Source organism: Panthera tigris, chromosome D2 (genome assembly GCF_018350195.1).
Source record: "Panthera tigris isolate Pti1 chromosome D2, P.tigris_Pti1_mat1.1, whole genome shotgun sequence".
Lineage (NCBI taxonomy): Eukaryota > Metazoa > Chordata > Mammalia > Carnivora > Felidae > Panthera > Panthera tigris.
Window position 1 is genome coordinate 52005073 of NC_056670.1, and position 14489 is coordinate 52019561.

Here is a 14489-nt window from a genome sequence, read left to right on the forward strand (position 1 = left end):
GGGGATGAATCACTGGAATCTACTCCTGAAATCATTATAGCACTATACGCTACCTAATTTGGATGTAAATTTAAAAATAAATTTAAAAAAAGGAAAAAAATGCAGGCAGAAACCATTAAAAGAAGAAGAGGAGGAGGAGGAGGAGGAAGAAGAAGAAGAAGAACAACAACAACAACTCACAGGGCCACATGAAGGGTATGTAATGTTTCTTAAGGACATTCATTCAACACATGACAGGGTCTGCTAAGACTCAGTCCTAGAAAATGCTTCCACTCTTGCTCACTTCCTAGAGAATGAATGGACTGATTCTAAAGGAGACTTCTGAAAATTGTGTTAGGAAGTTAAATAACCTGGTAGCGAGGTGGTGTTACCATCTTCTCTTCCATGAGATGCTTGATTTTGGAAAAGCTTGTTACATAGATGGCTTTGGTTTCCCTGAATGACAGCCCATGCATCAGAATAATGAAGTAACTGATTATAACTTGTGAACACTGAAGCATTCATTTGGTAGTGGACATGCCCCCTGAAACAAGAAAACTGTAAACTCTGTTCTGAGAGAGAAAGTGAAAAGGTTCAGGTAAAGCTGCCATATGCTTTGGAGGATGACTATGTGACATAGAGAGCAGCAGAGGCTGGACACTGCTTAGCAACAGGCAAGTTAAAAGGGGGGAGAAGAAGGGAGATTGGTCAGCTGCAATCCTAAGGGACTGAGACAGCTGCATACCCAGGTAAAGCGTATGGGTAACATTTGAAGTGTTACAAGGAAGCAAATATGAAATAGATAAACACAGTTCCCCAAACAAGGCAAACTTCAAATACTGGCCTGATAGAGATACCTTTGCAAAACAAGAATTGGTGTACCACTGAGGAATTTAAAACTGAAATATACAGTGAAAGGCTATGTATCTAAAAACAAATTATAAGAGGTAGGCAAGGGGAATGATAGCAGAGACAGAGTACATACACATCACATCTACTTAGAAATGCAGTGTGGAAGCACAAGAACACTTGAGTTATGGGAAAAAGAGAGAAGTTACAATAATCTAAGAATGCCATGGACAGCTGCAATATATTTAACTGCAGACAATTCAGAAAAACTAGCACAGATACTATAGCATCCTTAGACTATCTGCTGGAAATCTAATTATACTAAAAAATAGTCTTGAGTTGTTTTTTTTTTTTAATTTTTTTTTTTAACGTTTATTTATTTTTGAGACAGAGAGAGACAGAGCATGAACGGGGGAGGGTCAGAGAGAGGGAGACACAGAATCCGAAACAGGCTCCAGGCTCCGAGCTGTCAGCACAGAGCCCGACACGGGGCTCGAACTCACGGACCGCGAGATCGTGACCTGAGCCGAAGTCGGCTGCTCAACCGACTGAGCCACCCAGGTGCCCCTAGTCTTGAGTTTTTTAAGTGTGTGTCTGTGGTGGTGGGAGCAATGCTATTCTTTAACTCTATCCACCGAGAGCTGGTTGCTGATACGGTACTGACATGGTCCTTAGAAATAGGAGAGAAATGAATTTTTCTTTTCACACTGAAACTTACAACAGTGAGAAGGAAAGAGTGGCCTAGAATGAATGCTCACCACTGACTTCAAGTCAGCCATTTAGAAATGTTGAGAGGAAATGAATAGCTATTGAAGCTGGACAGTACCCATTCAGAAACAGTAAGTATCCTGACCATAGACATTAAAAGGCAATATGGTTCCCAGGGTATGAATTCTCATGATACTTTTGCAAATAATCCCTGAGAGAGAAGTGGAATGACATCCAAGAACGAGGAGAAGCTTCACAGGCAGTTGTGATGACTTCAAACAGAATTAGTAGAGAGGGCACAGATCTGGCCATCAGAAACTTGGAATCTGGCTGATACTCTGACTCACTTTCTTTGAGATCTTGCCAAAATCACAGTTAAGATCTAAATTAGGCAAGTCTCTGGGCTTCAGTTCCATTACCTTTTAAATAAGGATTCTAAATAGATGAACTCTATCCTTCCACCAGAATTGTACAATATCGTGATATCAAATCATATTTTCAAAAAATACACCCCAAAGAAGAAAGACAGTACCAAAAAAAATCCATTGATGAAACTCAAAGTCAAACTTAAAGAATAGTGTCAGGAAGTAAATAAAAATAAAACTTAAAAAAAAGGTGGGGGGGGGGCGCCTGGTGGCTCAGTTAGTTAAGTGTCTGACCCTTGATTTCAGCTCAGGTTATGATTTCACAGTTCGTGAGTTCAAGCCCGGCATCAAGCTCTGTGCTGACAGATTCTGTCCGGCTCTGTTTGGGATTCTGTCTCCTCTCTCTGCCCCTCCCCCATCTGCTCTTGGTATCTTTCTCAAAAATATTTATCTTTCTCAAAAACAAATAAAAATAAAAGTTAAAAAAAAAAAAACCCAAAAGAATAGCGACAGGAAGGCCAAAGTGCTGAAGAAATTGAGGTTCATGAAAAATGCTAAAAGACACTTTTTAAAAGGGTTTCTTAAGAAAGAAGGAATCAAAGAAAGTTTAGGCTAAATGCTTAGAGAATTCAACCTTTATTGAGCCCTGACAGCCTGAATCCGAGAAAAACAGGTTTTTTAAAAAAATGTTTATTTATTTTTTAGACAGAGAGAGAGAGACAGAGAGAGAGAGAGAGAGAGAAAGAGAGAGAGCGAGCGAGAGAGTCCACGCGTGTGTGCTACCGGGAGAGGGGCAAAGAGACACAGAGTACGAAGCAGGCTTCAGGCTGAGCTGTTAGCACGGAGCCTGACACAGGGCTGGAACTCATGAACCCCGAGACTATGACCTGAGCTGAAGTTGGATGCTTACCCGACTGAGCCACCCAGGCACTCCAAGAAAAACACAGTTCTTACCTGGGAAGAACTCATAAAGCAAAATGACCTAAAGCAAAATGTGATACACTGGTCTCAGGATAGCAGATGACAAGACTACTGAATTAGAATTTGAATACTGATTTAGAATTTATGGGTCTTTAAACTGTAAAGGTGGACCAATCCCCTGGCTGAAACCCAGACCAGGGTTAGTGAGTGAATCAGCCAAAGTGGCTCAAATGAATTCACATCTCCAATGCAGATCATACTCTCTGATGCTTAGGCAACTAATAAATCCCAGTAGGATCAATGCCCAACACCCTTTAGAAATACTGGAGGACAGGAGAAAAGGCAGAAAAGATGGAGATGGATAAATGCTCTGACTTTCAGAAAGGGAAAGGAGTGGAGCCTAAAAAAAGCCTAGGCCAGTGGTTTAGATTCTAGTCAGCTGTCAGTCTACCAAACATTTAGACAAGAAGACAGTTATCACTAGGACCTGCATACATTCAGAAAGAACAACTCCTCCCAAAGACTTATTTATGACTTAAGCAAGGCATGTGGCAAAGACTATAGCTTTATTTGTAGGTTTAATATGGCAAAGTGGAAATCCCATCTCACATTACCATATAGATGAACCTTAGTCATTTTGCTAAGTGAAATAAAGATATGTTGTATGATTCCACTTATTCTAGGTATGTTAGCAGTCAAATTCATTGAAACAGAAAGTGGAACGGGGGTTACCAGGGGATGGTAGGAGGGAGAAAAGAGGAGTTGTTTAATGGGTACAGTTTCAGTTTTACAAGGTAAAAAAGTTCTGGAAATCTCTTTTACCACAATATGAATATACTACTGAATTGGACACTTAAAAATGGTTAAGACTATAAATTTTATGTTATGTGTTTTTTACCATAATGAAAAAGATGTCCACTGAACATATATGTGTGGTTCTATTTCTGGACTCTGTTTTATTCTAATGATTTCTCTTGGATCCTTAGGCCAATGCACAATGTCTTAACTAATGTAGCTTTAGTTAGTCTTCAAATCTGGTAGTTCAAGTCCTCCAACTTTTGTTTTTATGTTCAAGAGTATTATAGCTAATCTAGGTCCTTTGTATACCCATATGTATTTTGAAATCAGCTTACCAATTTCTAAAAGAAAAAAAAGGCTATTAGGACTTTAATTGTGATTCCATGCAGTCTATGTTATTTTATTTTTTTAAATGTTTATCTCTGAGAGAGAGAGAGAGAGAGAGAGAGAGACGCAGACAGCAAGGGTGACACAGAATCTGAAGCAGGATCCAGGTTCCGAGCTATCAGAACACAGCATGACTCAGGGCTCACACTCGTGAACCTCGAGATAGTAACCTGAGGCAAAGTCGGAAGCGTAACCAACTGAGCCACCCAGGTGCCCCAGACAGGAAAAAATTTAATAGCAAGTCTCCTAATCTACAAACAAGGTCTTTAATTTCTTTTGGCACTGTTTCGTAGTTTTATATATGGATGTGTTGCTTATCTTTAAACTCATTCCTAATTATTTTATATTTTTGTTGTTATTGTAAATATTTTTTATTTTGAAATAATTACAAATCCATAGAAAAATGCAAAAATAGTATAGGGAGATCCCACGTACTCTTCACCCAGATCCTTCAGTGGTTACATCTTAATTATAGTACAGTATCCAAATAAGGAAGTTGATATTGATAGAATGTGTGTGTACTGTTAGTTCTATATCATTTTATCACATTTATCAAACTGTGTAACTAGCAGTAATATTTTTAATTTTCTCATCATTTGCTGTTAGCACATGTCAGAAAAGTGCAAACAATGGTAACTAGAAAAGACTGATGGAATAGTTCTGTCAGAAGGATTTTTCTTCTTCAAAAAGTTCTACCAGATTGTTGATTTTATTAATAAAATGACTGTTGCAAAAAACATACTCAATCTCCAGATCTTCAGAATTTTAGAAATATGTGCTTGACACCAGGGAAAAATTAAAAATGCAAAATATGTGTCAGTTAAGTATATTCTTTGTATTATTTGACTTTGGAAAACACGGGTGAAATTCAATTTTGAGGCAGAAATATCATGGGATAGTTCATAAGCTCTTTAGGGCTGAACCTCCTCTAGAAAGAGTATCTTTGTTACTGTAAAAGCTCCTCCAATTTTTTATCTCCTGGCTAATCACTGGTCAGTGAGAGGATTCTGAGATTGTAATGCTTCCCTCCACTTAAAAAAGAGGGTGTCCTAGCCTGGGTGGCTCAGTTGGTTCAGCGGCTGACTTCAGCTCAGGTCATGATCTCATGGTTTGTGAGTTCGAGCCCTGTGTTGGACTCTGTGCTGACAGCCTGGACCCTTGAGCCTGCTTCGGATTCTGTGTCTCCCTCTCTCTCTGCCCCTCCCCCATTCATGCTCTGTCTCTCTCTCTCTCTCTCTCTCTCTCTCTCTCTCAAAAATAAACAAACATTAAAAATTAAAAAAAAAAAAAAAAAAAAAAGGAAGGTGTACTCATTTGTTTATGAAGCCAGACATGTAAGCTGATACTTTGGGCATCTGAGTTAGGATGAAACCAGGTTAAGATGATCTATTATTATATTTCATTCATGATAACGACATTATGACTACATTTTTTTTTTAAAGGTCTTCATGTTGGGGCGCCTGGGCGGCTCAGTTGGTTGAACATCTGACTTTGGCTCAGGTCATGATCTCGTGGTTCGTGGCTTTGAGCCCTGTGTCAGGTTCTGTGCTGGCAGCTTGGAGCCTGGAGCCTGCTTCAGATTCTGTGTCTCCTCTCTCTGCCTCTCCCTGACTTGCATTCTGTCTCGTTGGTCATGTAGTGACTCGTAGTGACTCGCTCAAGTTTAGTATTGCTTCAATGTACTATTCTTTTTTTTTTTTTTTTTTAACATTTACTCATTTTTGAGAGACAGAGAGAGATAGTGTGTGAGCAGGGGAGGAAGAGGGAGAGAGGGAGGGAGGGAAACACAGAATCCAAAGCAGGCTCCAGGCTCTGAGCTGTCAGCACAGAGCTCAAAGCAAGACTTGAAATCATGAACCATTAGATTATGACCTGAGCCAAAGTCGGATGCCCAACTGACTGAGCCACTCAAGCGCCCCTTCATTATACTATTCTTTCTACTCTAATCATGCTTCATAAAAAGTTTAAAATCATTTTATTCACAATTCCAAATTTTCAGGTTCTAATCATTATTGAAAACTTAGTATGCAACAGTAAAATATGTACAGTGACTCACCGGACATTTTCTGGTCTGAGCTTATCAAGAACCATCTCTATTAAGTCAGGTCTAAATTCTTCCAGTAAATATTCAGCTGTAAGCACTTCTTCTAGGGGATAATACTTATTAAAAGGAAAACAAACAGATAAGTTAAATGTGCAAGGCAACTATAGAGTCTAATTTATTAAAGCAAACAAATCTCTAACACATTAAATCCACTATTTTATACCCCTCACATCCTCCTCTAATTAAATTTTACTCCACTAGAAACATTTTTCTCTTACCACACCTGAAGCAGTTTCCTGTTGTAGGATGATTTTGTAGTTAATCCCCAAATAGATTTACATTATAGAGAGCAAAATCACATTTTTTTTCCAGGGAGAAATGTAGTATTTCTGGCTAAAAATTGAATACTTGTTAATGAAGAAAATTTGACAGTGAAATGCTGACATCTATAAGATTCTTAATATAAAGTACATTTCTATAAACAGAATTTCCTCTCAAATTTCTATGAATGAAATCAGAAAAACATTTAGAAAGTTTTTGTGGGGGGGAAATGGCTTATACTTTCGGCTTGTGAAGAAAAATAATGTAGAAGATGCTTTTTTTAGTAAGAGCAACTTCCAATATACTGAGACAGCCTGTTTCATTCATTCAACAAGTATTTAAAAAACATCTACTCTGTGCCAGGTAAGACAGATGATGTTCCTGTTCCCTAAGGAGTTTATATTCTTTTTTTTTTTTTTTTGCATACAATAATAAGTTCAATAATAACAATAATAATTCATCTGGGGATTAAGACTCAAGTTTGAACTAAAATACAAAACAACAATTAACATGTAAGTCAGGAGAGGGAGTGATCAGAGTTTTAAAGTTTTGTTTTAATTTTTTTTTTTAACGTTTATTTATTTTTGAGACAGAGAGAGACAGAGCATGAACAGGGGAGGGGCAGAGAGAGAGGGAGACACAGAATCTGAAACAGGCTCCAGGCTCTGAGCAGTCAGCACAGAGCCCGACATGGGGCTCGAACTCACGGACCGCGAGATCATGACCTGAGCCAAAGTCAGATGCTTAACCGACCGAGCCACCCAGGCGCCCCTAAAGTTTTGTTTTTTAATTCCAGTATGGTTAACATACAGTGTTCTATTAGTTTCAGGTAGACAATGTAATGATTCAACAATTCTGTATATTTCTCAGTGCTCATCAAGATAAGTGCACTCTTAATCTCCTTCACCTATTTTAGACAAGGAGCTTATATTCTGATTGGGAGGGAGAAAGACAATAAACGAATACTATCATTATAGTGATAGGGACTATGAATAAGAAAGGGGCAGAGCCATGACTGGGAGGTCAGGGAAGGTCTCTGTGAGGAAGAGACACCTACCCAAATGATAAGAACCCAGCCCTGCAAAGACAAGAGACAAGAGTGTTCCAGGTAGAGAAAATGGCAAATACACAAGACCCCAAAAGGGAATAATAAACTGAATGCTTGAAGATTAGGCAGGAAGGCAGGCAGCCAGTACAGCCAGAGAGGATTGTGAATGGGGAAAGGTGGGTTGGGGAGTGATACAGAATATGGTCGGAGAGACAGGCTGGGGTCAAATCACCTTGTAGGCCAAGGTGACATTTTAGATTTTATTCCAATTCTGATGGGAAACTACTGAAGGACTTGACACAGAGAGGTGAAGCAATCTGATTTTGGTTTTCAAAAGATTATTGGGACTGGAAAAATAAACTGTAGCAGGGGACAAGCGGGAAAACAGAGATAGGGATCCTAGGTAAGAGACCATGATACAGTCAAGGCCAAGACATGACGGTAGCTCAGACTAGGTGGTAGCAATGGAAATGGAGAAAAGCAGATGATCTATACAACTTTCACATAATTAGCAACTGACACACTGTAGAACTGAAAAATATTTAAATCCAATAAGCAGAATGCCTATGCAATGAAAAATACTATAGATAATTTTTAGGATGATGAAAATCATGATTTTAAGCATGTTTTGACATCAAAGTTTGCCTGGTTGCTACAAAGTCTAAAGTTTTATCCTGCAGCTTCAATTTTTATCATTCACGTAGTACTGAAGATAATATATGCAGGATCACAAAAATACTCTACATACCAATGTATATGTAAAATAACAAACTTACATGCAATATTCCTGCAATCTTAGAGGTATAGCCCCGTGGCCTCTCTTTATCTTTAAACCGGAATGCAACAGCATTCAAGTCCTAAAAAGAAAAATTAACCCAATTACACATAAGTCACCCATTATTTAGAAATACTTTCTTAAAAAAAAAAAAATTCTTTAGTGTTTAGTTTGCACTATAGACTTTCTACTCCATATTTAACTTTATCATAGTTTCTGAAAAATTGGCTATGCTTGATTTAGAAATGTATAGAATATGAATGAAAATAAGCAATATAGAGGTGTCTGGGTGGCTCAACAGTTGAGCGTCCAACCGCAGCTCAGGTCATGCTCTCACAGTTTGTGGGTTCAAGCTCTGCATTGGGCTCACTGCTGTCAGCACAAAGACTGCTTAGGATCCTGTCCTACCTCCTGCTCTGCCCTCCCCCACTGGTGTGCACACATGCACTCTCTCTCTCAAAAATAAACCAACATTAAAAAAAGGAGGGGGGGCACCTGGGTGGCTTAGTTGGTTAAGTGTCCGGCTCGTGATTTCATCTCAGGTTATGATCTCATGGTTTGTGGGTTCAAGCCCCACATCAGGCTTTAGGCTGACAGCACTTGGAGCCTGCTTGGAATTCTCTCTCCTCTCTCTCTGCCCCTCCTCCCGCTTGCACATGCGCTTTCTTTCTTTCAAAATAAACTTAAAAAAATTTTTTTTAAATAAATAAAAAATAAAAAAGTAATTTAAAAATAACTAATACAGACTATGATTTCTTTAACCTAAATTGCTAAACTATTAGAGAATTAGGAAAACTGTGGAAGAACCTTGCAAGATCAACAGTTGCACAGATGATGATTTTGTTGATCCATTCAGAGAAATGCATCCAGGTTAGAAGTTACTGTCCAAGCAGCAAGTATTCCTTTAAACTTTTATCTAAGTAAAAAGGATTTCTCTTATCCTAAAATACATTTCAGAATCTCAATAGGTCTTAAATATAAAGTACATATTTTTAAAAATAAATAAAAGACAGCGAGGCCTTTCCATACATACAACAATAAAATCACTTTTAAGAACACAATTACACAGGGTCACCTGGGTGGCCCACTTCGTATCGTGTGTCCCCCTCTCTCTGCCCCTCCCCTGCTTGTGCGCTCTCAAAAATAAACAAAAAAAAAAAAGAACATAATCATATATAAAACAATTCACTATTTCCTTTTTAAGTTTATATATTTTGAGAAAGAGAGAAGGGGGATGGAAGGTAGAGAGAGGGAGAGGGAGGGAGAGAGAGACAGGAAGGGGGAAGGGGAAGGGGGGATGGGGGAAGGGGGAGGGGAGAGGAAGAGAATCCCAAGCTGACTCCATGCTCAGCAGGGAGCCCAATGTGGGGCTTGATCTGGTAACCCTGGGATCATGACCTGAGCTGAAATTGAAAGTTGGACGCTTAAATCACTGAGCCAACCATCCAGGCACCCACAATTCACTATTTGTTTGAAAGTATGCTAGAGATTTTTGTCACCAGATCTGAAAACAACAGAGGCTCATGAAGCTTCAGGCAAACAGTAATGTAAGCCCTGACAGATACAAGCTCAAGAAACAGCTGGCTTTCTTCTGAGGGATAGAAAGGCAGTTTCTTTTCTCCTGCAAAGAAAGGTTATGTGATGCCTTAGCCCTTAATTGTGCCCCAGGTAGCCAATCAGAGTAGTATAAGCGTTAACTAAAGCTACTATGCACTGCCAGATTTTTTAGAGTTTAAATAACAACAAAACCCCCAAAAGCTTTACAAGTTTCACTAGGCTTTAAACTTAATTCACATATCTATGTTTTCTGAAGTTTTTCCTTAAGAAAAATTTTGGTGAAACAAAATTACCTTGCACTCTTGGAAAACCCATTCTTGAGGTCCTTCTGCACGTAACTTCTGAATGTATTGAAACATGTGCAAAATTATATCTTCAACATGTACTGAAAAAAAGGGGCACACTTAAAAATCATTCAGTCCTTGAATGCTTCAAAATACTGAGCTCACTCCTAAGGTACAGTCAGGTAAGTAGAAATGGAATCCTCACTTCCCTGAGACTGATTTTAGGGTGCCAGACACATGGCCCTTCAGACTCCAGGGTATATGACAGAAGGGACTTTGGGGAAGTTAATGAGCCAATGAAAAGCCAAGTACACATTTCACAAGTGCAACATAATGATCAGTTGTTAAGGAGGAAAAATCATCCATGAAATGAAGGCCAAGTTGCACATGAAAAATACAAAGGATGAATTGCACGAATTAAAGGTTTCATGGCTTTACAACATAAAACAGATCCACAGCATATAGAAGTTAAAAAATATATATATAATAAGAAGTCAATTTTCATTCAAAATCAAAAAGGTCAATACTTACATAATCCTTCCTCAGTCAAGTCCACATTAATGATAAAAAACATAAAACCTCGGGCTCCTTCCTTTTGCCCACCAACAAGAGTATTTACCCAGCCTGTAACATTCAAAGGAAATCAAAACAGGATTGTATGTGTGGGTTCTTTTAAGGCAAAGAATGTTATTTTTAGTCCATACTATATGTCTGCAAGATATCAGAATGGACCACTTACAGAAAAGATCAGAAAAACTTTAGAAAACCCGTTTCAGGCACTGTAAAGACTCAAGGGATTTTTTGGGTTGGGAGCTTTCCTCAGGACTCTTCAGTTCTCCAGGCAAGAGTAGACTATTGTGCTTAAGTGTTATGTAAAATCAGAGCCTGAGTTGAGAGGGGTCTTGGAAATCATCTAATGACTAAATTTCAGTACACCCTCTGGTGTGATGGATAAGAGCAGGCAAGTAAATAATGTGTACTGTCACTTCACATAGATGGTAAAGAATATCCAAACTGAGCTTTTACTTTTTAAACTCTCTGTTCTTTAAAACATGTACCACAATATCTTTTCAAATATCTAACTTTCACTGCTCAATACTGAAGGGTAAAACAAATTCAGCGGGGGGGGGGGAAACCCCAGGAGTGCCTGGGTGGCTCTGTCGGTTAAGCATCTGACTCCTGATTTCGGCTCAGGTGATGATCTCACGGTGTTGAGATTGAGCCCAGCATTGGACTCTGCGCTGGCACGGAATCTGCTTAAGATTCCCCCTCTCCTAGGGGCGGCTGGGTGGCTCAGTCAGTTGAGCATCCGACTTCGGCTCAGGTCATGATCTCACAGCTCGGGAGTTCGAACCCCGCGTCAGGCTCTGTGCTGACAGCTCGGAGCCTGGAGCCTGCTTCAGATTCTGTGCCTCCCTCTCTCTCTGCCCCAACCCACTTGCATTCTGTCTCTGTCTCTCTCAAAAATAAATAAACATTTAAAAATTATAAAAAAAAAAAAAAGATTCCCGCTCTCCTTCTCTCTCTGCCCCACCTCCACTTGCGTGCATGCACACACGTGCGCTCTCTCAAAACTAAAAATAAGTTAAAAAATAAAAACAAAAGCAAAAAAACAAAAGCACACTAACAACCACCATCTCACTCTCCCATAAACCCAAAACAGTCTCATCCAAAAACGTTCTTTCACACAAAAATATTTAGGAGAAAATGAGAGCCATAGTAAAAAGATGTGGAGCAGTACACCAGTGGCCAAAGACTTACCCTTTGATTTAAGTTCTGATAACAGACTTCCAGGACCTTCATGCCCAATGAGATGACCAAGATAATGGCCAGGATTTGACTTGTAGTATTTCTGAAGGTCAGGTATGGGAAATGTCACATAAAGATTCCTAATATCCTTAATGGGTACTATTTTGTAAAGTTGCTAGAAAAAAAAGACCACAAAAGATTAGCTATACACAACTCCCACTGAATAAAATATTTACAAACTATGAAGAATACAGATTTTCATGGAAGAATCCCAAATCCAAAGGAGAATCAATTGCCAGAGTAAACTGTATTGTCCACAAAGAAATAAATGGCCTGGGCCCCTTCTTCTTCTTTTTTTAATATAAATTTTAATTTTTAAAATTTATTTATTTATTTTGAGAGAGAGACAGAGAGGAGGAGAGACAGAGGGGAAGAGAGAGACTCCCACATAGGCTCCGCGCTGTCAGTGAAGAGCTTGATGTAGGGCTCGAACTCACAAACCATGAGATCATGACCTGAGCCAAAACCAAGAGTCGGATGCTTAACGACTGAGCCACCCAGGCACCCTGGCCTAGGTTCCTTCTAAGTGGAATTTCATTACAGTTGGTGTGCAGCCCATGTCCAGTCCCCTACACCATGCAGCTCAATATGCTTGCCTTCTGACCGTGGATAACAGTTTCTATAGTTTGTCAAAGCTATAACTACCAAAATTACTTTTAGCATGCAAAGATCAGATATATATTGGTATCTTTTTGGTGATTCATATCCCTGTAAATGTGAAATTGATTTGATTATCCAAACAGATGTTAAATAAACTATATAAATAAAACTTTCAAAATTATTCATCTACTGTTTGGTAAACTAGGCATATATTATGTCCATAAAGTAAAACTATATATATATATATATATATATATGTGTGTGTGTGTGTGTATATATATATATATACCAGAAATACATTCATTTACATATATATACATATCAGAATATATATATTCTCTCTCTCTCTGTATATATATATATCAGAATATATATATTCTCTATATATATCACAAATACATTCTGATACATTCATATATATATATCAGAAATACATTCACTTACTTTAAGATGTTCTTCTTGGAAAGGGTGTTCAGGAAATTCTGGCAATGGGACATTTTTGTTCTCTACTTCAGAAAATAACTTTACCACCAGATTAGTCAGGTCATCTAAAGATTCTATAAGAAAACAGACAATGAAAATAGAACTTCAACTAATCATAACTTGACAGGTAGTATTTAAAACCTTAAGATCATATATACATACATAAAATCACTACAACAAAATACTTTAAACTTACACAATGTTATATGTCAATCACATCTCAATGAACCTGGGGGGAGAAACAGAACAAAACCCTAAGACCTCCTGAAAAATCTTTAGGACTATTAAGAAGAAAACCTACATTTTTTTTTAAAACTGCATCTGATAAAGTTAAAGCACTCTGTTAAATCTTGCCAGAGCCTATATAACTTCTAAAGCTAAGTAATATGGATAATAGCTCACACATGTCTAATAGCTCTTTACAGTTTTAAAAAACTGCTTCACAAATGTTATCTTGCAATAAATTTAAAACAAGTATTAAAAACGATAATAATTGGTTACATTTGGAAAACTATTTGATCTACAATTGCCAAAAGGCACATACTAAACCATCAGCTGATAAGATTATAACATTTACTTCATAAACAGACACAATCTAAGCCCATTGTTAACAGTCAAATGTAAGTGATTTTGTGGGGAAAAGAGTATAAAATGGTGAAAAGAACCCTGGGTGGGGAGATTAGAGGACTTGGATCCTGACCCCAGCTTCACCAACCATGTCAACAAACTACTCGGACAAACTGGTTAACTATTTCAGGTTCTGTAAAATGAGAACACTGGGTAAGAGGATCACAAGTCTCTTCCAAGGTCTAACATTACATGATTCTGTATCATAATGTGCCAAATTCACTCAAAGACTTGTTAACTGTCGGTAGAATTCCATGGCTACTTAAGTTATTCTTTATCAGCTACCTATATTCTTTTATAAAGAGTCATGACTGAAAGGCTTATAAAGCTGTATGTATAATATGTTCACTGCAGCACTGTTTATAACGAAAACTGGAAATGACCTAAACATCCCTGAGCATGTGAATGTTATGACATGTCTATACATTAGAATTTTATGGGATCATTAATAAGAGAGAGAAGTCTATGCACTCATATGAAAATATCTCAAAGCTCTATTAAGTGAAAACTGCAGGCAATCTCATTTTTTTTTTTTAAGATTTTATCTTTAAGTAATCTCTCTACCCAACATGGGGCTCAAGCTCACAACCCTGAGATCAAGAGTCACATGCTCTACCAACTGAGTGAGCCAGGTGGCCCTCAGTTATTTTTTTAACAGATATATATATATATATATATATATATATATATATATATATATATACACACACATATATATATGTAACAGGCATATATACATATATATATATATATGTAAGTATACTAACAAAATTCCACTTTTGAAAGTATAACAAGAAATGACTTAAGGTGAGATCTTTGAGGAGAGGATATTGTCATCACAGGATGGGAGGGAAAAAAAACCCTGATTTCCATTTTATACCCATGTGGGATAAAATTTTTCCCCTGTACACATATTTCTATTATTCAGAAAATT

The 14489-nt window shown here is 37.9% G+C and overlaps 1 protein-coding gene across 9 annotated transcripts in view; it reads right to left on the reverse strand.

Annotated features, from left to right (window-relative positions):
* IDE (insulin degrading enzyme) overlaps positions 1-14489 on the reverse strand; it is a 194136-nt gene that overhangs the window by 32743 nt on the left and 146904 nt on the right. For all 9 annotated transcript variants that reach the window (XM_042961097.1, XM_042961096.1, XM_042961095.1 and 6 more), the window contains 6 exons: positions 12890-13002; positions 11798-11960; positions 10568-10660; positions 10046-10137; positions 8197-8277; positions 6064-6167 (listed from right to left, as the gene is read on the reverse strand). In XM_042961097.1, the coding sequence (XP_042817031.1) occupies positions 6064-6167; positions 8197-8277; positions 10046-10137; positions 10568-10660; positions 11798-11960; positions 12890-13002 (646 nt within the window). The remainder of the gene's footprint in view (positions 1-6063; positions 6168-8196; positions 8278-10045; positions 10138-10567; positions 10661-11797; positions 11961-12889; positions 13003-14489) is intronic.